The sequence below is a fragment of the Bubalus bubalis genome, chromosome 4 (assembly GCF_019923935.1).
Source record: "Bubalus bubalis isolate 160015118507 breed Murrah chromosome 4, NDDB_SH_1, whole genome shotgun sequence".
Taxonomy (NCBI): domain Eukaryota; kingdom Metazoa; phylum Chordata; class Mammalia; order Artiodactyla; family Bovidae; genus Bubalus; species Bubalus bubalis.
This window is the reverse complement of record NC_059160.1, coordinates 28,090,522-28,115,224: the sequence shown is the minus strand read 5'-3', so window position 1 is coordinate 28,115,224 and position 24,703 is coordinate 28,090,522. Positions and strand designations below refer to the sequence as shown.

General features: G+C 37.6%; 1 protein-coding gene across 8 annotated transcripts in view; it reads right to left on the bottom strand.

Moving 5' to 3' along the window:
• The window catches only part of PIK3C2G (phosphatidylinositol-4-phosphate 3-kinase catalytic subunit type 2 gamma), a 504,349-nt gene that overhangs the window by 372,012 nt on the left and 107,634 nt on the right, over positions 1 to 24,703 (bottom strand). For all 8 annotated transcript variants that reach the window (XM_044941205.2, XM_044941209.2, XM_044941210.2 and 5 more), the window contains one exon: positions 10,738 to 10,860. In XM_044941205.2, the coding sequence (XP_044797140.2) occupies positions 10,738 to 10,860 (123 nt within the window). The remainder of the gene's footprint in view (positions 1 to 10,737; positions 10,861 to 24,703) is intronic.

Here is a 24,703-nt window from a genome sequence, read left to right as displayed (position 1 = left end):
TATTGCTTGTAGACTTTTGGATCGCAGCCATTCTGACTGGCGTGAAATGGTACCTCATAGTGGCTTTGATTTGCATTTCTCTGATAATGAGTGACGTTGAGCATCTTTTCATGTGTTTGTTAGCCATCTGTATGTCTTCTTTGGAGAAGTGTCTATTTAGTTCTTTGGACCATTTTTTGATTGGGTCATTTATTTTTCTGGAGTTGAGCTATAGGAGTTGCTTGTATATTTTTGAGATAAATTCTTTGTCAGTTGCTTCATTTGCTATTATTTTCTCCCATTCTGAAGGCTGCCTTTTCACCTTGCTAATAGTTTCCTTTGTTGTGCAGAAGCTTTTAAGTTTAATTAGGTCCCACTTGTTTATTTTTGCTTTTATTTCCAATATTCTGGGAGGTGGGTCATAGAGGATCCTGCTGTGATGTATGTCGGAGAGTGTTTCGCCTATGTTCTCCTCTAGGAGTTTTATACTTTCTGGTCTTACATTGAGATCTTTAATCCATTTTGAGTTTATTTTTGTGTATGGTGTTAGAAAGTGTTCTAGTTTCATTCTTTTACAAGTGGTTGACCAGATTTCCCAGCACCACTTGTTAAAGAGATTGTCTTTAATCCATTGTATATTCTTGCCTCCTTTGTCAAAGATAAGGTGTCCGTATGTGTGTGGATTTATCTCTGGGCTTTCTATTTTGTTCCATTGATCAATATTTCTGTCTTTGTGCCAGTACCATACTGTCTTGATAACTGTGGCTTTGTAATAGAGCCTGAAGTCAGGTAGGTTGATTCCTCCAGTTCCCTTCTTCTTTCTCAAGATAGCTTTGGCTATCCGAGGTTTTTTGTATTTCCATACAAATTGTGAAATTATTTGTTCTAGCTCTGTGAAGAATACCGTTGGTAGCTTGATAGGGATTGCATTGAATCTATAAATTGCTTTGGGTAGTATACTCATTTTCACTATATTGATTCTTCCAATCCACGAGCATGGTATATTTCTCCATCTATTAGTGTCCTCTTTGATTTCTTTCACCAGTGTTTTATAGTTTTCTATATATAGGTCTTTAGTTTCTTTAGGTAGATATATTCCTAAGTATTTTATTCTTTCCATTGCAATGGTGAATGGAATTGTTTCCTTAATTTCTCTTTCTGTTTTCTCATTATTAGTGTATAGGAATGCAAGGGATTTCTGTGTGTTGATTTTATATCCTGCAACTTTACTATATTCATTGATTAGTTCTAGTAATTTTCTGGTGGAGTCTTTAGGGTTTTCTATGTAGAGGATCATGTCATCTGCAAATAGTGAGAGTTTTACTTCTTCTTTTCCAATTTGGATTCCTTTTATTTCTTTTTCTGCTCTGATTGCTGTGGCCAAAACTTCCAAAACTATGTTGAATAGTAATGGTGAGAGTGGGCACCCTTGTCTTATTCCTGACTTTAGAGGAAATGCTTTCAATTTTTCACCATTGAGGATAATGTTTGCTGTGGGTTTGTCATATATAGCTTTTATTATGTTGAGGTATGTTCCTTCTATTCCTGCTTTCTGGAGAGTTTTTATCATAAATGGATGTTGAATTTTGTCAAAGGCTTTCTCTGCATCTATTGAGATAATCATATGGTTTTTATTTTTCAATTTGTTAATGTGGTGTATTACATTGATTGATTTGCGGATATTGAAGAATCCTTGCATCCCTGGGATAAAGCCCACTTGGTCATGGTGTATGATCTTTTTAATGTGTTGCTGGATTCTGATTGCTAGAATTTTGTTAAGGATTTTTGCATCTATGTTCATCAGTGATATTGGCCTGTAGTTTTCTTTTTTTGTGGGATCTTTGTCAGGTTTTGGTATTAGGGTGATGGTGGCCTCATAGAATGAGTTTGGAAGTTTACCTTCCTTTGCAATTTTCTGGAAGAGTTTGAGCAGGATTGGTGTTAGCTCTTCTCTAAATTTTTGGTAGAATTCAGCTGTGAAGCCGTCTGGACCTGGGCTTTTGTTTGCTGGAAGATTTTTGATTACAGTTTCAATTTCCGTGCTTGTGATGGGTCTGTTAAGATTTTCTATTTCTTCCTGGTCGAGTTTTGGAAAGTTGTACTTTTCTAAGAATTTGTCCATTTCTTCCACGTTGTCCATTTTATTGGCATATAATTGTTGATAGTAGTCTCTTATGATCCTTTGTATTTCTGTGTTGTCTGTTGTGATCGCTCCATTTTCATTTCTAATTATATTGATTTGATTTTTCTCCCTTTGTTTCTTGATGAGTCTGGCTAATGGTTTGTCAATTTTATTTATCCTTTCAAAGAACCAGCTTTTGGCTTTGTTGATTTTTGCTATGGTCTCTTTTGTTTCTTTTGCATTTATTTCTGCTCTAATTTTTAAGATTTCTTTCCTTCTACTAACCCTGGGGTTCTTCATTTCTTCCTTTTCTAACATTCAAATCATAGGGGTCCCAGAAGAAGAAGACAAAAAGAAAGACCATGAGAAAATACTTGAAGAGATAATAGTTGAAAACTTCCCTAAAATGGGGAAGGAAATAATCACCCAAGTCCAAGAAACCCAGAGAGTCCCAAACAGGATAAACCCAAGACGAAACACCCCAAGACACATATTAATCAAATTAACAAAGATCAAACACAAAGAACAAATATTAAAAGCAGCAAGGGAAAAACAACAAATAACACACAAGGGAATTCCCATAAGGATAACAGCTGATCTTTCAATAGAAACTCTTCAAGCCAGGAGGGAATGGCAAGACATACTTAAAGTGATGAAAGAAAATAACCTACAGCCCAGATTATTGTACCCAGCAAGGATCTCATTCAAATATGAAGGAGAAATCAAAAGCTTTTCAGACAAGCAAAAGCTGAGAGAATTCAGCACCACCAAACCAGCTCTCCAACAAATACTAAAGAATATTCTCTAGACAGGAAACACAAAAACGGTGTATAAAATCGAACCCAAAACAATAAAGTAAATGGCAACGGGATCATACTTATCAGTAATTACCTTAAACGTAAATGGGTTGAATGCCCCAACCAAAAGACAAAGACTGGCTGAATGGATACAAAAACAAGACCCCTACATATGTTGTCTACAAGAGACCCACCTCAAAACAGGGGACACATACAGACTGAAAGTGAAGGGCTGGAAAAAGATTTTCCATGCGAATAGGGACCAAAAGAAAGCAGGAGTAGCAATACTTATATCAGATAAAATAGACTTTAAAACAAAGGCTGTGAAAAGAGACAAAGATGGTCACTACATAATGATCAAAGGATCAATCCAAGAAGAAGATATAACAATTATAAATATATATGCACCCAACACGGGAGCGCCGCAATATGTAAGACAAATGCTAACAAGTATGAAAGGAGAAGTTAACAATAACACAATAATAGTGGGAGACTTTAGTACCCCACTCACACCTATGGATAGATCAACTAAACAGAAAATTAACAAGGAAACACAAACTTTAAATGATACAATAGACCAGTTAGACCTAATTGATATCTATAGAACATTTCATCCCAAAACAATGAATTTCACCTTTTTCTCAAGCGCACATGGAACCTTCTCCAGGATAGATCACATCCTGGGCCATAAATCTAGCCTTGGTAAATTCAAAAACATAGAAATCATTCCAAGCATCTTTTCTGACCACAATGCAGTAAGATTAGATCTCAATTACAGGAGAAAAACTATTAAAAACTCCAACATATGGAGGCTGAACAACACGCTGCTGAATAACCAACAAATCACAGAAGAAATCAAAAAAGAAATCAAAATTTGCATAGAAACTAATGAAAATGAAAACACAACAACCCAAAACCTATGGGACACTTTAAAAGCAGTCCTAAGGGGAAAGTTCATAGCAATACAGGCATACCTCAAGAATCAAGAAAAACATCAAATAAACTTGTATTTTAAAGTCACCATGACACCCACCTACAGCACAATGTGTAAGACTGTATTTTTTATTTGTAGTTTGTTTATTGTGTATTTAATGGAAATATGTGAGTTTCTGGAATATAATTCTAAAGAATGGAAAATTGTTTCCAGTGCTAGGTGGGAGCATGAAGTATAGATGGAGTACAACTGCATTTGTGATATAGTTCTTCATTTTGCCAAAACTTACATTTAGTAAATACTTAATTACTTCCTGGTATGGCAGGAAATAGTGTTTTGCTAGTTGGCCTAAAAATGCAGCCAAGAAAAAGGACAGCTTCTGAAATTTGAATCTGTTGGCAGAAGACATATATCTCAGTGTTTCTTTAGTTTTAGGTTTATGGTGGGTGGATAGATTGAAATAGTTTGGCATTATTAGACATAGTTGGTTACTACAGAAATAATGTAAAATATACTTACTATTTGTGCTGGTTTTCTTATATAGGTGGGCTTATAGTTAAGATACGTTGAGAAAAGGGATGGACAAAATGTCTGAATGATGTTGAATAAACTTTCAAATTGTACTCAAGCAGAATCTGTTTACTTGGGGATATTCAACTATTTATTTTGACCCTTGACATATATGAAATAAAACTGGTAAATGTCAGTTCTTTTCTTCATTTCTATGCATGAATAGTCATGTACAATTTAATGTTCTTAAGTATAGAAGAAATGTGAAATATGATATGAGCTTCTCTTGATTATTATAATTGTCCATATTTTCCTAGGAAATACTTTGTTTCTCCCTGAAGGATTCTTTTGCTTCAGATGTGTTGAAAATTTGATATTTTTGAGAAAACTGTCATTTTTGTTTATCTAGCGATTTCAGAAAATGAATGTTTAAAAAAAGCTTTTTCTTTAAAAAGCTTTTTTGTTGTTGTTGTTAAAGTGCTACTTTAACAGCATTTGAAGTGCTTCATCCTAAAATTAGATTTTCCTCCTTCTTTGATCATTTGTTTGTTTCTACTGATTTACTGAGAGCAGGACATAAAAACTAAAGAACAGCCAAGTGGTCTTAACAGATGGGAAGACATGTGTCCACATTCATGTATCTGGTTTCCTACTCTAGCATTTGTCATGAGGTTGGCTATAACCAATGGCCCAGAGATAAGAGAGTACTTAGTGGTACTTGGGTGAATTAAACTCTTCATCTTGGCCTCATGAGGAAGATTATAAAAAACTACTACAGCATCATCTCTACTACTTCCACTAATAATAATGGGTGGTAGCAGTTTACTTGCTAGGTTGTGTCTGACTGTTTGTGACCTCATGGACGGTAGCCTGCCACACTCCTCTGTCCATCAGTTTTCCTAGGCAAGAATGCTGGAGTGGTTTGCAATTTCTTTCTCCAGGGGATCTTCCCAGCCCAGGGACTGAACCTTCATTTCCAGCATTGTAGGTGGTCTCCTGCATTGCAGACAGATTCTTTACTGCTGAGCCACTGAAAATATACTCTCATCTGGCCCATTTGTTAATGCTTTTTCTGATTCAAGAACCCTGAAAATTCTGTTTTCTTTTTCTGTTTTAGAGATGAGGAAAACTGAAACTTAGAGAAGTTAATTAGTTTTCTAAAGTATATTCACCTGGAAAGTGGCAGATCTCAAATTCAAATAATCTCTGCATGACCCTATGCTTTTTGTATTTTATTATCAGCTCTAGGTATTTGTATTATCTCCAAAATGTGGTACTCTAACAGAAATGAATAACTTGTTGCAAGTTAATTCTCACTTGTTACCTTAACTTCAGCTGTTATAAAATCTTTTGTTGATATGAGACCTTTGCTCCTCAGTTATCACTGTCACTGTTCATGTAATGCAAATAGGATATTAAAAATTCTGAATTTATTACATCTAATTGCAAAAAACACAATTGTAATTATTTATAATAAGATATAGGGAGAAAAACAAATAACATGTATGTATGAAATCTATCAGGCTTCCCTGGTAGCTCAGCTGGTAAATAATACACCTGCTATTCAGGAGATCCCAGTTTGATTCCTGGGATGGGAAAATCTCCAGGAGAAGGGATTGGCTACCCGCTCCAGTATTTTTGGGCTTCCCTGTTTTCTCAGATGGTAAAGAATCCTCCTGCAATATGGGAGACCTGGATTTCATCCCTGAGTTGGGAGGATCTCCTGGAGGAAGGCATGGCAACCCACTCCGGTATGGCATGGCAACCCACTCCAGTATGGCATGGCAACCCACTCCAGTATTCTTGCCTGGAGAATTGCCATGGACAGAAGAGCCTGCTGGGCTACAGTCCATGGGGTCACAAAGAGTCAGACATGACTGAGCGACTAAGCACATGGAATCATGAAAAATGGTAATGATTAACCTATTTGCAGGGCAGGAATAGAGACATAAATGTAGAGAATGGACTTGTTGATTGGGGCAGGGGTGGGTGATTGTGAAGGAGAGGAGGAGATGAATTGAGAGTAGCATGGACATATATACACTACCATGTGTAAATAGATAGCTAGTGGGAGGCTGCTATATATCATAGGGAGCTCAGCTTGGTGCTCTGTGATGACTTAAAAGGGTGAGATGGGAGAGTAGGAGGGAGACTCAAAAGGGAGGAGATTTATGTATACATATAGCTGATTCACTTCGTTGTACAGCAGAAACTAACACAACATTGTAAAGCAGTTGCACTTGAGGAAAAAAAAGACATAGGAAGTCCGATAGTAAGAAATTACTGATTTTTACTAGTCACCTATTTGAAACAATGACAATTTATATATATTAGTATAATTGTCAACTTTGTAAATCAGTCTTTTTGAAATTTCAAGACTGGTGCATTCAAGGTAATAGAATCTGTGCTCTTCCTATCCATATAGATAAAGAATGCATGTAGTCACTCTCTTTTATGAAGTTTCATATGTACTGAAGCGTGTTTAGAGGCCTGGGCTCCAATTTCTATTTTGCTGCTTATTAATGGGGAAAACAGTGGAAACAGTGTCAGACTTTATTTTTTTGGGCTCCAAAATCACTGCAGATGGTGAGTGCAGCCATGAAATTAAACGACGCTTACTCCTTGGAAGGAAAGTTATGACCAACCTAGATAGCATTTTCAAAAGCAGAGACATTACTTTGCCAACAAAGGTCCATCTAGTCAAGGCTATGGTTTTTCCTGTGGTCATGTATGGATGTGGGAGTTGGACTGTGAAAAAGGCTGAGCGCCGAAGAATTGATGCTTTTGAACTGTGGTGTTGGAGAAGACTCTTGAGAGTCCCTTGGACTGCAAGGAGATCCAACCAGTCCATTCTGAAGGAGATCAGCCCTGGGATTTATTTAGAAGGAATGATGCTAAAGCTGAAATTCCAGTACTTTGGCCACCTCATGCGAAGATTTGACTCATTGGAAAAGACTCTGATTCTGGGAAGGACTGGGGGCAGGAGGAGAAGGGCACAACAGAGGATGAGATGGCTGGATGGTATCACTGACTTGATGGACGTGAGTCTGAGTGAACTCCGGGAGTTGGTGATGGACAGGGAGGCCTGGCGTGCTGCGATTCATGGGGTCACAAAGAGTCAGACATGACTGAGCGACTGAACTGAACTGAATCCTCTATATACAGCACTGTAAGCATCAGATTTTAATACTAAAATGAACAGTAAAATACCAGCTTCAAGGTATTGCTGTGAGGATTAATTGAAATAAAGTAAAATTTAAATGAAATGAAGTAATACATAAGTGAAGATACTATTGCAATTCACTATCATGTATTGGCATTCAGAAAATGAAGATCATGGCATCTGGTCCCACCACTTCATGGGAAATAGATGGGGAAACAGTGGAAACAGTGTCAGACTTTATTTTTCTGGGCTCCAAAATCACTACAGATGGTAACTGCAGTCATGAAATTAAAAGACACTCCTTGGAAGGAAAGTTATGACCAACCTAGATAGCATTTTCAAAAGCAGAGACATTACTTTGCCAACAAAGTTTCGTCTAGTCAAGGCTATGGTTTTTCCTGTGGTCATGTATGGATGTGAGAGTTGGCCTGTGAAGAAGGCTGAGCGCCAAAGAATTGATGCTTTTGAACCGTGGTGTTGGAGAAGACTCTTGAGAGTCCCTTGGACTGCAAGGAGATCCAACCAGTCCATTCTGAAGGAGATGAGCCCTGGGATTTCTTTGGAAGGAATGATGCTAAAGCTGAAACTCCAGTACTTTGGCCACCTCATGCGAAGAGTTGACTCATTGGAAAAGACTCTGATGCTGGGAGGGATTGCGGGAAGGAGGAGAAGGGGATGACAGAGGATGAGATGGCTGGATGGCATCACTGACTTGATGGACGTGAGTCTGGGTGAACTCTGGGAGTTGGTGATGGACAGGGAGGCCTGGTGTGCTGCAATTCATGGGGTCGCAAAGAGTCAGACACGACTGAGCGACTGATCTGATCTGATCTGATCAAATGTTAGTTATTATCATCAGCAGTATCCTATCTTTTGACTTTATCACTTGCTAAACTAGCAACAAGATTGAACAATTCATTGTAACCAGATGTCCTAATCTTTTTCTTAGGCAATATTCACATATAATCTACATCAGATTTCTGAGATTTAAAAGAAAAAATCCCTATCAAGCTACCAACAGCATTCTTCACAGAGCTAGAACAAATAATTTCACAATTTGTATGGAAATACAAAAAACCTCGAATAGCCAAAGCGATCTTGAGAAAGAAGAATGGAACTGGAGGAATCAACCTACCTGACTTCAGGCTCTACTGCAAAGCCACAGTTATCAAGACAGTATGGTACTGGCACAAAGACAGAAATATAGATCAATGGAACAAAATAGAAAGCCCAGAGATAAATCCATGCACATATGGACACCTTATCTTTGACAAAGGAGGCAAGAATATACAATGGATTAAAGACAATCTCTTTAACAAGTGGTGCTGGGAACTCTGGTCAACCACTTGTAAAAGAATGAAACTAGAACACTTTCTAACACCATACACAAAAGTAAACTCAAAATGGATTAAAGATCTCAACGTAAGACCAGAAACTATAAAACTCCTAGGGGAGAACATAGGCAAAACACTCTCTGACATACATCACAGCAGGATCCTCTATGACCCACCTCCCAGAATATTGGAAATAAAAGCAAAAATAAACAAATGGGACCTAATTAACCTTAAAAGCTTCTGCACATCAAAGGAAACTATTAGCAAGGTGAAAAGACAGCCTTCAGAATGGGAGAAGATAATAGCAAATGAAGCAACTGACAAACAACTAATCTCGAGAATATACAAGCAACTCCTATAGCTCAACTCCAGAAAAATAAATGACCCAATCAAAAAATGGGCCAAAGAACTAAATAGACATTTCTCCAAAGAAGACATACAGATGGCTAACAAACACATGAAAAGATGCTCAACATCACTCATTATCAGAGAAATGCAAATCAAAACCACTATGAGGTACCATTTCACACCAGTCAGAATGGCTGCGATCCAAAAGTCTACAAGTAATAAATACTGGAGAGGGTGTGGAGAAAAGGGAACCCTCTTACACTGTTGGTGGGAATGCAAACTAGTACAGCCACTCTGGAGAACAGTGTGGAGATTCCTTAAAAAACTGGAAATAGAACTGCCTTATGACCCAGCAATCCCACTGCTGGGCATACACACTGAGGAAATCAGAAGGGAAAGAGACACGTGTACTCCAGTGTTCATCGCAGCACTGTTTATAATAGCCAGGACATGGAAGCAACCTAGATGTCCATCAGCAGATGAATGGATAAGAAAGCAGTGGTACCTATACACAATGGAGTATTACTCAGCCATTAAAAAGAATACATTTGAATCAGTTCTAATGAGGTGGATGAAACTGGAGCCTATTATACAGAGTGAAGTAAGCCAGAAAGAAAAACACCAATACAGTATACTAACACATATATATGGAATTTAGAAAGATGGTAACAATAACCCTGTGTACGAGACAGCAAAAGAGACACTGATGTATAGAACAGTCTTATGGACTCTGTTGGAGAGGGAGAGGGTGGGAATATTTGGGAGAATGGCATTGAAACTTGTAAAATATCATGTATGAAACGAGTTGCCAGTCCAGGTTCGATGCACGATACTGGATGCTTGGGGCTGGTGCACTGGGATGACCCAGAGGGATGGAATGGGGAGGGAGGAGGGAGGAGGGTTCAGGATGGGGAACACATGTATACCTGTGGCGGATTCATTTTGATATTTGGCAAAACTAATACAATTATGTAAAGTTTAAAAATAAAATTAAAAGAAAAAGAAAAGAAAAAATCATATAATGCTCATATAATGCTCATTTTTATAAATGGGAAAACCCAGGAAATCGTTATAGAATGTGAGATCATCAAAGCAGTGTGCCTTGAAGATTCAACAAAAAATACCACAAAAACTGATCTTTTCTTTCCTGCATAAATGCTTGTCCAAGCAAGCATGGGTACCTACCTCTGCATACACTGGTGTGCATGAGAACCATTAATAGTCTATACAAACACTTGCCTGTGAATATTATTATATAAGCACATTCATCTAGGTAGGACTGTAGGATAGATTTCAGTCTCATTTGAAGGTTGTATTGTTGTTACACTTCGAAGGCATAAGAAATTTCCTTTTAATTAAATTATTTTGGTATAATAGAATTAAGTTTTCATTATCCCCAAATGATTGAAATATATATGAACAGCAACACATGCACACACATACACACACACATACATATATACCAGTTCATCAAAAGTCTTTCACTCTCCTTAATTAATTATTGAACTCAGGTTTAAAATAATTGCTGTGTAATAAATGAGTGTATTTACCTTTGGTTTTCTCTGAAGAATAAGATTTAGTTCATTTATAGCATCTGTAATTTGTTTGGTCTCCACACATCCCAGAACACTGCATATATTTTTTACTTCTTCAATAACATTGTCCACATTTTGCTGTAGATGAAAAGATTGATATCTTTTAGTTTATTGAAATCAAGAGGACACTAAGTTATCTTTAAACTACCTCTCTACCTAGGAAGAGGAAACAGAATAAAAAATGGTTGTTCCCATGTGAAAGATTCTCAGGACTGGTTACCCTGTGATCTAAGTGTGATTTGCATTGAGTGAATGCTGAAAACTAGACTATCAGTCCTAGTTGATATATATCAACTTTAACATTGGAGAAGGAAATGGCAACCCACTCCAGTGTTCTTGCCTGGAGAATCCTAGGGACGGGGGAGCCTGGTGGGCTGCGATCGCTGGGGTTGCACAGAGTCGGACACGACTGAAGCTACTTAGCAGCAACATTATCTGATATAAAATGGGAGAGACAAGAGACAGAGACAGAGAGAGAGACTGAAAGTCTCTGGTTCCTGAAAAATACTTTGAAAACCAGACAAGTTATAGCAGATCTGTGTAGAGTGCAGAATACATTTATTTTTGTAAGCACTGTATACAAGGGCAAAATTATTAAAAATCAGAGTTCAGAACAAACTTGGTACAATGAAGTTTGGTACTGGAGGTGTTATGTAATCATTTGATTATATTATATTTCAAGCTTATGATGTTTCAAAAATAAAATCACTGATGACAAGTACAGTCCACAGAAATGACCAACTATTCTTAAAATCAAAATTACTGTCTCTGCTTGATAGTTATACACAGACTTTGTGTCACAGTTCTAAGAGCTTTTCATTTTTTTTTTTTTAATTTCTGAGCTTTCACATGTTCTTAAACTTAGCTTTCATTAAAAAAAAAAAGAAAGAAAAACTGCCATATTTTGACCTTATTATTTTTTGTTTTTTACTGGTAATTGTTTAGAAATCTCTCTTTTTTCCTTTAATTATTTGTGAATCATCTTTAACTCTATAATATTTTAATGTATTTTATCTATATCACTATATCACTATAAAGTTGGCTTTTCAAAACACATGAGCTCCATCAAGTCTAGAATCACAGTCATTCCAATGGAGAATTTTAGTGGAGTTTATTTCAAGAGAGATGGAAGAATTTTTTTTCACACAAAGATATGAATTCATAATACAAAAGATTTTAACTGTACTTATTCTAGATCATTTTCTTATCAAAGCATTATCAATATAAAGACAAAAAAGTGGGTATTATATTTAAGAATATAATTTTGTGTCTTTTATGGAAAAACAAAGCTTTTTAATATATCTCCAGTACCTTTTATAATGATTTTATAAACATTGAAAACTGTTGACAAAAACCTAGAAAGAATGGCTAATTAATACTATGAAAGACACAATCAGGACTCCAAAATTATCAGCAGACTTGATTAATGAGCTAAAAGGAAAATAAAACTAAACAAACAAAAAATTGAACTTAATTGGGTTCACTTGGATCTTAAATCTTCACAGATTAAGAAAATATAACTACTCAGTTACAACATAGGAAGAAAAATTTATTACTAATGCATGTGGAAAAAGGTCAGTTGTTTTATTTATGTGTGAAATAAATGAGTCCACATTGTGATGTGGCTGCCAGAAGAGCTACTTTATTATTAAATTGCAAGACATGTACTCTCCAGAACCAGAAAGTTAGAGCTCAGCAAGTGTACATAATCTGAACTGAGGTTAGTGTTGAGTACCACATTTGACAGTGAACTTAACAAATCGAATTTTCCCCAAAGACAGCAACCCAACTATTATTATGATATGAATATACTCTTTCTTGTGAAAGAAATAATAAATTCTATTTCCAGATCTGCAATAAGGTTATGTGTGATAAAATCCTGATTCTGTCCTATTCTACCTATGGACATTAACAAAATTATTTAACTTCCATGTATCTGAATTCCCTCATCTGTAGAATTGGAACAATAATAATTAATTATTATGACCCTAATGCTGGGAGGGATTGGGGGCAGGAGGAGAAGGGGATGACAGAGGATGAGATGGCTGGATGGCATCACCGACTCGATGGACATGAGTTTGGGTGAACTCCAGGAGTTGGTGATGGACAGGGAGGCCTGGTGTGCTGCGATTCATGGGGTCGCAGAGTCGGACAAGACTGAGCAACTGAAATGAACTGATTATTAAATAATAATTAATTATTATTATTTGGAGAAGGAAATGGCACCCCACTCCAGTATTCTTGCCTGGAGAATCCCATGGACAAAGGAGCCTGGGGGGCTACAGTCCATGGGGTTGCAAAGAGTCGGACACGACTGAGCAACTAACACACAACACACAATTATTATTAAGGTTAAATAAAGTAAAATAGGAAAAGTCCCTGGCAAAGAATGTGGGCTAAATTTTAGTTTATTCATTTCAAATTAGTTCATTTTTATCCATTCACACAGATTTTTTGGTTTATAAGAGAAATCAGACACTGTTCATGCCCAGGTAACTAATAATATGAAAATTAAGAAATATTAAAACTATGATACAGATGTATATCAGGTTCTGAGTGAATGAATTTGTTTTTCATTCATACATTCTTGGTAGATATGAGATACATGTGAATTTGTTGAAATCCATGAAATATTACTAGTTAAAATGCAAATGTTGGGTTGCTGGGTCACTCAATAGCTAATTTTATTCCATCTGTTATTGTAGTCTTATAGTGCCTCTTGTCTGATCTATTGATCTCATTTGATCTGCATAAAAATTCAGAAAGATAAATATTTCATTTTTGAGTGACTAAAATTGTTAGACTATGTTAAGTGAAATGTTGCCATTGTAGAATTAACTTGGTGACTAATTGGATTGAGTGCAACAGGGATATTGGATTGAAGATGTTTTCAAAATTTCATACTTGGAAAACCAAAAGACAGAGTGCCATGAGTTATGGCAAAATATGAAGTTTTGGTGGAATTGTGATATGTTTTTATTTCTGATACACAGAGCTTGAGTTGCCAATGGAAAAACCAAGTAGACTCAGCCTCTGGATACTGGGAAATGCAGCAGAGTTCTAGCTCTTGCAGCTGTTGGACTGAGCAAACATGGACACCTTACACACACACACACATTGTACACTCATATAAACATTAGCTGAACCATAAGAAAAAAATGTAAATCCAAAATTTAGCCCAAAACAAAGATAGGATAAATCTGTGGATGGCAGAAATTTAATGAAGGAATTTAAAGGCTGAGCATTAGCTTCAACATGGATATGTCAGTAGCCTGGGGAAAATGTCAGTGGAGTTAGATACTGGTGTTTACTGCTTAGAATGGGACAAGTGCTGAAATTTTAGACCTAAAGCTATTAGTTGCGGTAGGAGAAGGGGCAGACCTGGGGCTGAGATCCCTGACACTGGTTTGTCACCTGCAAAAGATGCGGAAAAAAAAAAAAAAAAAGAGTGTCTACTGACCAGGAGAACATTTGAGGAATTCTCTGTCAAGCTGGGCATTGAGTAAGGAAAATGATTATCTGAGGAACTGTTATGTGTAGCTATGGAGTATTAATTTGCACTACCCTTAGCAGGAATTTTTATGCCAAAAATAATGCCAGTGCTGTTACTATTTTGGACTCAGGCGGAAGCAAATGCAAAACTTTTCTGACCCCAAACCACAAGGGCTTTGGGTGATCCATCATGAGATATTCTACAAACACAAAACAAAAGAATTTGTCCCTGATTTCAAGAGATATCAAAGCTTAGATCTGAGTGTTATTTTCATAGAGATGATACCTGACAAAGAAATTGTATTTGATTGTCCAGAAGGAAAATACAAATAGAGGAAATAAAAATGGAAACCTGGGTATATAACATTTCAGAACATTTAATATTTAGATGATGAAGGAGGAAGTATGGGTCACAGTTGGAGAACACAAAGTTTGAGACATAAGCCATAAGACTACAGTTTAATGGGCATAAAGGAAATACAATAGATGGTACTAGGAAGTTTCAGTTTGGAAAAAAGAAAAGGAAATACAATCACTTTCAAGTATGTGATGACCTTTCAAGTAAAAAGGGGATTAGATTTACTGTAAGTTCTGGAATGATAAATTAGAACAAACGATTGCACATTTAGGGAATTTCATTTTGGCTCAGTGTGAGATATTCATTTTGGCTTGATATTTTGGAAAAATTATTTTTTCCCAAAATTGAGTAGGCTGCCTTGTGAGTAGAGACCCACGTTACAGGTGTGCAGCCAATCGGGATGTTTAGAGGCAAATTTTGCATTAAATAGGAGTTTGAAGTAGACTACTTTAAATTCTTTCTAACTCTATGGATTAGTGAAAACTAACAATACTGCTGTGATGTTATTTTATGTGCTATATTCTAACCTTAGATATAATTGATGTATCATAGACTCTGAAGGAGCACCAGTCTAATACTTTAGAGATTAAGCATATTTGTAATGTATTTTGAACACTGGAGAAGATTGCTGACAAACTTTCCTTCTCATCTTTTTTGAAAACAAAACCAAACTAAGAGCATAAGGTTCATGTCCCCCACCCCATCCCCTTAATTTAGCTATGAGGGAGACCAAAGTAATAATGTGTTTAAATAGCTTGCTATTTTCCAGGATTTTTAAAATAAATCTTAATTTCTATTTCTGTTTACATACTAAAAATTATCAAATCAGGAGACAAATTGAGAATTTAGAATTATTTTTATTCCAGGTTCAGCGGTTAGTGCTATTATAAATTGGTCCTTAAAGATTAAAAATTGTCTTTGGAGTTTCATTTCAGCTTAAAATGTAGAACTTTGGACCCATTGTAAAAATAGAAAAAGGCAGATAATATACAAAGATCATAATTTTTCCTGACTGCATTAGAGATTTGAGGTCAAAAGGGGACCAAGTAGACCAAATTCCAAAGAGTGGCAGGCCCTGCCAAGGGGAGATGGAGCACAAAATGTCTTTGGCCTTTGGCAGAGCACAGGAGAACGAGATGATCACTGTATAAGAGGGTAAGAATAAATCAGCCAAAATTTCAGCAGATTCTTAAAGGCTAGATGTGAGCAAGCATGTCAGTTTGAAATATCTGGGAGTTCAAGACACAAGGAGAGTTAACAGTCATTTGTAAGCTCGTCTTGGACACCTACGAGTTGTTCAGGGGAAATAATGAGGACGGTGCAGGAAACTGAAGGTCCATTCACTGGCCTTCTAGGGGAAACCCTATTTCTGTAGATCTTCCTCTTATAAGAAGCAAAAGCTCTAAGCTACTGGTTTATGATACTAGAAAAATGATAATACGAGAGGAGACAGATATCCTCTGTGATCCTGAGCCCGGGCAAAAATCTCTTGCTTTGGAGGAAGGGAGAAAAAGCAAACAACCTGCCTTGCAGGGATAGGTGGGACACAGGTTAAGATCTTTGCTGGTGAGAGAATGGTTGAAGCAAAAACCTGTTATTCCTGGGGAGGAGACTGGGGACCCTGTCTGGAGCCCAGGATCCCACATGGATACCAATCTGAAGTCAGGAACCACTAGGAGGAAGGACAGAAAACTGTCTCCTGTACAAGACTGAGTGCAGATATAAGGTACAGTTTGGCTGCCAGAAAGTTCCAATTTTAAGGCAGAAATGCTCGGACAGTTCCAATCCTGAGATTCCAAAACACAGCCTAGGGTTGTTGTTGATCGTTACCTCAAAATTCCCTTTACTCTAATACAAAAATGAGTGTATTTTGAATAATAAACAATAGCAGAGTACACTAGTATAGAGACAATAGTATTGAGAGAGATCGTCTCTGTGACCTGGCAAATGGGCTGTTGAAAGCTGAGGAACAGAGAAAAAGACTCGAGTACTGCAGGTGCTCTATGTAAGTATAGGTGATGGTAACTAACCATTAGGGGAATTTGAAGCCTGAAGTGCCCTGACTATAATGATAGAAAACACACACACACACACACACACACACACACAAAGCTCAAATCTTAACTAGATTTACTAACTCTATGTACAAAAAACATAACAGAAGAGCATTCCCCATATCCAGGTATGAATACAATAAACCTCAGTCTCTAGTATTATTCTACACGGGATGTTTAGGACTCAATGCAAAATTAGGATCTATACCAAAAAAATAAGATAAAACAATCCATTGTCAGTAGATGAAACAACTAACAAAACCAAACTAATAAATGACCCAGATATTAGAACAATCAGACAAGGACTTTTAAGTAACTATGATTAGCATGGGACAAGACATAGTGGAAAATGTAGACGACAGGCATGAACAGATGGGGATTTCATCAGACAGATGAAAATGATGTACAAGAGGCAAGTGGAAATCATAGAAATATAAGAATATACTTGATACTAGAGATGAAGAATTCTTTCAGTTGACTGAACATCAATCTGAGCATCAGATTGAACACAGTGAAGTAAAGTATCAGTGAAATTGAAGATAGATCAAGAGAAACCATCCTACCGAAACACAAAAAGGAAAATGAGTGGGAAGAAAAGCCAGTACACACCATCCAAACCTGTCAGAGGCATTTATGCATTTGGAGATCTGGAAAGATAAAAATGGGGGAGAGATATATTTAAAGAGATGATGGCCAACATATCAAAATTCATAGGATGCCACTAAAAGTTAGAGGGAAATTTATGACTTTAAACTTTGAATGATTCTATGTTATTGAATTAGAAGAAATTGAATTTATAATAAATCCTTCCCATAAGGAAAATTCTATAAACAGATGGCTTCATTGGTAAATTTTATCAAACATCTAACAAAGAAAGAAAACCAAATCTACACAAATTATTTCAGAATGCAGAGTCAGCCATAGGGAACATTTCTTAACTTATTTTATAAAGCTAGCATTATTTCAGTGTTAAAATCAAGCCACAGTATTACAAGTAAAGTATAGACTGATGTCTCTCATAAACACAGATGCAGATAGCCTTAACAAAATATTTGCTAATTGAAGCCAGAAATATGTAGAAAGAATTCTAAGTCATTACAGTTCGATTCAGTCACTCAGTCCTGTCTGGGGTTTTTGCGACCCCATGGAATGCAGCATTCCAGGCTTTCCTGTCCATCTCCAACTCCTGCAGCTTGCTCAAAGCAATCCATCCAGTCGGTGATGCCATCCAACCATCTCATCCTCTGTCATCCCCTTCTCCTCCTGCCTTCAATCTTTCCCAGAATCAGGATCTTTTCCAGTGATTCAGTTCTTCGCATCACGTGGCCAAATATTGGAGCTTCATCTTCAGCATCAGTCCGTCCAATGATATTCAGAACATTTCCTTTAAGATTGATTGGTTTGATAACCTTTCCATCCAAGAGATTCTCAAGAGTCTTCTCCGACACTACAGTTCAGAAGCATCAATTCTTCAGCACTAAGCTTTCTTTGTAGTCCAACTCTCACATCCATACATGACAACTGGAAAAACCACAGCTTTAAATAGACGGACCATTTTTGGCAAAGTAATGTCTCTGCTTTTTAATATGCTGTCTAGGTTGGTCATAGCTTTTCTTCCAAGGAGCAAGCATCTTTTAATTTCATGGCTGCAGTCACCATCTTCAGTGATTTTTGAGCCCAAGAAAATAAAGTCTGTCACTATTTCCACTGTTTCCCCGTCTGTTTGCCTTAAAGTGATGAGACTGGATGCGATGATCTTAGTTTTTCGAATGTTGAGTTTTAAGCCAGCTTTTTCACTCTCCTCTTTCACTTTCATCAAGAGGCTCTTTAGTTCCTCTTCACTTTCTGCCTTTAGGCTGGTGTCATCTGCATATCTGAGGTTATTGATATTTCTCCCAGCAATCTTGATTCCAGCTTATGCATCATCTAGCCCAGCATCTCTCATGACGTACTCTGCATATAAGTTAAATAAGCAGGGTATCAATATACAGCCTTGATGAGCTCCTTTCCCAATTTGGAACAAGTCTATTGTACTATCCGGTTCTAACAGTTTCTTTTTGGCCTGCCTACAGATTTTTCAGAAGGAAGGTAAGGTGGTCTGGTATTCCCATCTCTATAAGAATTTTTCAGTTTGTTGTGATCCATATAGTCAAAGGCTTAGGCATAGTCAATAAAATATAAGTAGGTGTTTCTCTGGAATTCTCTTGCTTTTCAATGACCAACAGATGTTGGCAATTTGGTCTCTGGTTCCTCTGCCTTTTCTAAATCCAGCTTGAACATCAGGAATTCTTGGTTCACATACTGTTGAAGCCTAGCATGGAGAATTTTGAGCATTACTTTGCTAGCGTGTGAGATGAGTGCAATTGTGCAGTAGTTTGAACATTTTTGACATTGCCTTTCTTTGGGATTGGAATGAAAATTGATTTTTTCCAGTCCTGTGGCCACTGCTGAGTTTTCCAAATTTGCTGGCATATTGAATGCAGCACTTTCACAGCATCATCTTCCAGGATTTGAAATAGCTCAATTGGAATTCCATCACCTCCACTAGCTTTGTTCATTGTGATGCTTCCTAAGGCCCACTTGACTTTGCATTCCAGGATATCTGGCTGTAGGTGAGTGATCACACCATTGTGGTTATCTGGGTCATGAAGATCTTTTTTGTATAGTTCTTCTGTGTATTCTTGCCACCTCATCTTAATGTCTTCTGCTTCTTTTAGGTCCATACAATTTCTGTCCTTTGTTGTGCCCATAATTGCATGAAATGTTCCCTTAGTATTTCTAATTTTCTTGAAGAGCTCTCTAGTCTTTCCCATTTTATTGTTTTCCTCTATTTCTTGGCATTGATCACCGAGGAAGGCTTTCTTTTCTCTCCTTGCTATTCTTTGGAACTCTGCATTCAAATGGGTATATCTTTCCTTTTCTCCTTTGCCTTTACCTTCTCTTCTTTTAACAGCTATTTGCAAGGCCTCTTCAGACAACCATTTTTCCTTTTTTGCATTTCTTTTTCTTGGGGATATTCTTGATCACTGCCTCTTGAACAATGTCACAAAACTCTGTCCATAGTTCTTCAGGTATCCTGTCTATTAGATCTAATCCCTTGAATCTATTTGTCACATTCACTGTATAATAGTAAGGGATTTTATTTAGGTCATACCTGGAATGGTCTAGTGGTTTTCCCTACTTTCCTCAATTTAGGTCTGAATTTTTCAGTAAGGAGTTCATGATCTGAGCAACAGTCTTGTGGCTCCTGGTCTTGTTTTGGCTGACTCTATAGAGCTTCTCCATCTTTGGCTGCAAAGGATATATCAATCTGATTTTGGTATTGACTCTCTGGTGATGTCAATGTGTAGAGTCTTCTCTTGTGTTGTTGGAAGAGGGTTTTTGCTATGACCGTTGTGTTCTTTTGGCAAAATTCTGTTAGACTTTGCCCTGCTTCATTTTGTAATCCAAGGCCAAACTTATCTTTACTCCAGGTATCTCTTAATTCCTACTTTGGCTTTCCAGTCCCCTATGATGAAGTACACATCTTTTTTTGGTGTTAGTTCTAGAAGATCTTGTAGGTCGTCATAGAACCATTCAACTTCAGCTTCTTTGAAGTTGAGGCATAGACCCGAATTACTGTGATATTGAATGGTTTGCCTTGGAATGGAATAGAAATCATTCTGTCATTTTTGAGATTGTATTTTGGACTCTTTTGTTGACTATGATGGCGACTCCATTTCTTCTAAGGGATTCTTGCTCACAGTATTAGATATAATTGTCATCTGAGTTAAATTCGCCCATTCCAGTCCATTTTAGTTCACTGATTCCTAAAATGTTGATGTTTACGCTCGCCATCTCCTGTTTGACCACTTCCAATTTACTTTGATTCATGGACCTAACATTCCAGGTTCCTGTGCAATATTGTTCTTTACAGCATCAGACTTGACTTCCATCACCAGTCAGCAGGTGGATTCTCTACTATTAGTTCCACCTGAGAAGCCCCTCACTGTATCTATAATAATGCAAAGATTTTTCAAAAATTGAAAAGAATAAATGAGAAAATCATACACCCATATGTACAGGTGCAGTGAAGGGCTTCCCAGGTGGCACTAGTGGTAAATAATTTGCCTGCCAATTTTGGAGACATGAGTCTGATTCCTGGGTTAGGAAGACCCCCTGTAGGAGGAAAAGGCAAACCACTCTAGTATTCTTGCCTGGAGAATCCATGGACATGGGAGCCTGGCACACTACATCCCTGGGGCTGCAAAGAATTGGATTGACTGAGTGACTGAGCACACATACACACATAGATACAGTGAAGCCTGAAGATGGCATTGAATTGCTGCAATCTCATGATAAAACCTGAAGGATGAGGAGCTGAGTCTTCTGGATGAGCCAAGACAGTGGTTTCTCAAAATGGAAACTACTCCTAGTGAGGACACTATGAAGACTTTTGAAATCACAACCAAGGATTTAGAATATTAAATAAACTTAGTTGATAAGGCAGTGGAAGTGTTTGAGACGATTGACTTCCAATTTTGAAAGAAGTTCTACTATCAGTAAGGACTATCAAATAGCATTGCATGCCCCAGAGAAATCATTCATGAAAGGAAGAGTCGACCAATGTGGCCAACTTCATCATTTTCTTAAGAAATTGCTGTGGCATGCCAACCTTCAACAGACATCAACATCAAGGAGTACCCTCTATCAGCAAAAAAGATTACAATTCCCTGAAGGCCCAAGTGTTTGGGTTGATATTTCTAAAGAAAGGAAGTGAAAAGCAAAGGAGAAAAGGAAAGATATACCCATTTGAATGCAGAGTTCCAAAGAATAACAAGCAGAGAGAAGAAAGCCTTCCTGAATGATCAATGCAAAGAAATAGAAGAAAACAATAAAATGGGAAAGACTAGAGATCTCTTCAAAATAATTAGAGATACCAAGGGAACATTTCATACAAAGATGGGCTCGATAAAGGACAGAAATGGTAGGGACCTAACAGAGGCAGAAGATATTAAGACGAGGTAGCAAGGATACACAGAAGAACTGTACAAAAAAGATCTTCACGACCCAGATAATCATGATGGTGTGATCACTCATCTAGAGCCAGACATCCTGGAATGTGAAGTCAAGTGGGCCTTAGGAAGCATCACTACAAACAAAGCTAATGAAGGTAATGGAATTCCAATTGAGCTATTTCAAATCCTGGAAGATGATGCTGTGAAAATGCTGCACTCAATATGCCAGCAAATTTGGAAAACTCAGCAGTGGCCACAGGACTGGAAAAGGTCAGTTTTAATCCCAATCCCAAAGGAAGGTAATGCCAAAGAATGGTCAAACTACTACACAATTGCACTCATCTCACATGCTAGTAAAGTAATGCTCAAAATTCTCCAAGCCAGGCTTCAGCAATCTGTGAACCATGAACTTCCAGATGTTCAAGCTGGTTTTAGAAAAGGCAGAGGAACCAGAGATCAAATTGCCAACATCCGCTGGATCATCCAAAAAAGCAAGAGAATTCCAGAAAACATCTATTTCTGCTTTATTGACTATGCCAAAGCCTTTGTGTGGATCACAATAAACTGTGGAAAATTCTGAAAGAGATGGAAATACCAGACCACCTGACCTGCCTCTTGAGAAACCTATATGCAGGTCAGGAAGCAACAGTTAGAACTGGACATGGAACAAAAGACTGGTTCCAAATAGGAAAAGGAGTACGTCAAGGCTGTATATTGTCACCCTGATTATTAAACTTATATGCAGAGCACACCATGAGAAATGCTGGGCTGGATGAAGCACAAGCTGGAATCAATTTTGCTGGGAGAAATATCAATAACCTCAGATATGCAGATGACACTACCCTTATGGCAGAAAGTGAAGAAAAACTAAGGAACCACTTGATGAAAGTGAAAGAGGAGAGTGAAAAAGTTGGCTTAAAGCTCAACATTCTTAAAACTAAGATCATGGCATCTGGTCCCATTACTTCATGACAAATGGGGAAACAGTGGCTGACTTTATTTTTTTGGGCTCCAAAATCACTGTAGATGGTGACTGCAGCCATGAAATTAAAATACTCTTACTCCATGGAAGGAAAGTTATGGCTGACATACACAGATAATTGAAAAGCAGAGACCTTGGCAACAAAGGTCCGTCTAGTCAAGGCTATGGTTTTTCCAGTGGTCATGTATATATGTGAGAGTTGGACTATAAACAAAGCTGAGCACAGAAGAATTGATGCTTTTGAACTGTGGTGTTGGAGAAGACTCTTGAGAGTCCCTTGAACTGCAAGGAGATCCAATCAGTCCATCCTAAAGGAGATCAGTCCTGGGTGTTCATTGGAAGGACTGATGTTGAAGCTGAAACTCCAATACTTTGGCTACCTGATGGGAAGAACTGACTCATTTGAAAATACCCTGATGCTGGGAAAAATTGAGGGCATGAGGAGAAGGGGATGACAGAGGATGAGATGGTTGGATGGCATCACTGACTCAATGGACATGGGTTTGAGTGGACTCTAGGAATTGGTGATGGACAGCGAGACCTGGAGTGCTGTGGTTCATGGGGTCGCAAAGAATCAGACATGACTGAGTGACTGAATTGAACCAAAGCAAGAAATTATTTTTAATTAAGGGACAGAGATTGTATGTTTTAAGACATAATGTAATTACACACTTACTACAGTGAAAACAGGAGAAGGCAATGGCACCCCACTCCAGTACTCTTGCCTGGAAAATCCCATGGACAGAGGAGCCTGGTAGGCTGCAGTCCATGGGGTCACTAAGAGTCGGACATGACTGAGCAACTTCACTTTGACTTTTCACTTTCATGCATCGGAGGAGGAAATGGCAACCCACTCCAGTGTTCTTGCCTGGAGAATCCCATGGACAGAGCAGCCTGGTGGGCTGCCGTCTATGGGGTCGCACAGAGTCGGACATGACTGAAACGACTTAGCAGCAGCAACAATGTAAACAAAACTTTTATACGTATTGAAAAATCAAAAAAATTCATGTGACTCACTTTAGTGCCATATTTTCTTTATTGTGATGGAATAAAACCAAATCTGAAATATCTGAGGTGCAAGTTGATAATGGATGCATACTTCCATGGTGAAATGGCAAAGAAAAGGTTCGAAGTGGCTTTTCTTCAAAGAATAACTCTTATGGAGAAGCAAAGAGATATAAAGTGGCATATAGACAGATCTTAGGATACTGGCAATATTTTGTACCAAACTTATGTAATAATATTGCCTATTCAGTTCTTTATGTGTGTGCACTCTTCATGTATTACATAACTCATTGCACAAATCTTAAGTCATCAGATTATGTCATTATTCTGATGAAACTCTTTATATCTCACTTGAAAGTGAAAGTCACTTGGTCGTTTCTGACTCTTTGCAACCCCATGGACTGTAGCCTGCCAGGTTCCTTTGTCCATGGAATTCTCCAGGCAAGAACACTGGCATGGGAATCCATTCTCTCCTTCAGAGCATCTTCCCAACCCAGAGATCAAACCCAGGTCTCTTGTGTTAGCAGGCAGATTCTTTACCGTCTGAGGCACCAGGGAAGCCCACTTAGAATACAAATTACTTTGGGTAGTAATTATCTTCCTTACTGGAGATCTTTCATTGTTTCTTCTTATTCCTGTCTGGCAGTGTTCTATACATAGGTTTGACTTTTAGTAGTTTCAATCTGCCCCTTTTTTCTGCTAAGATAGGTTCCAGGTGTTTTGCTTCCTTTTTAACCTGACTTATCTCCTTCATTTCCTTGACTTCTCCTTTTGTGACCTTTTAGCTGGTCCATGTTACCTATTCATTTTACTCTATTTTCTAACGATTATTTTTGCTCCTTTCCCTCCTATTATATTCTCTTGTGAATGCAAATCAGTTTTGTGACATTTTTCTTTTGGATCATATACAATCCTCTACTTTAGTGACAGTGTTAAAAATAGTAACTCTAATAACCATAAATCAACTTGTACTTATCTTTTTCTTCAACATTTTTTTATCTTCCAGCCACTATATAATATTAAGCACATTACA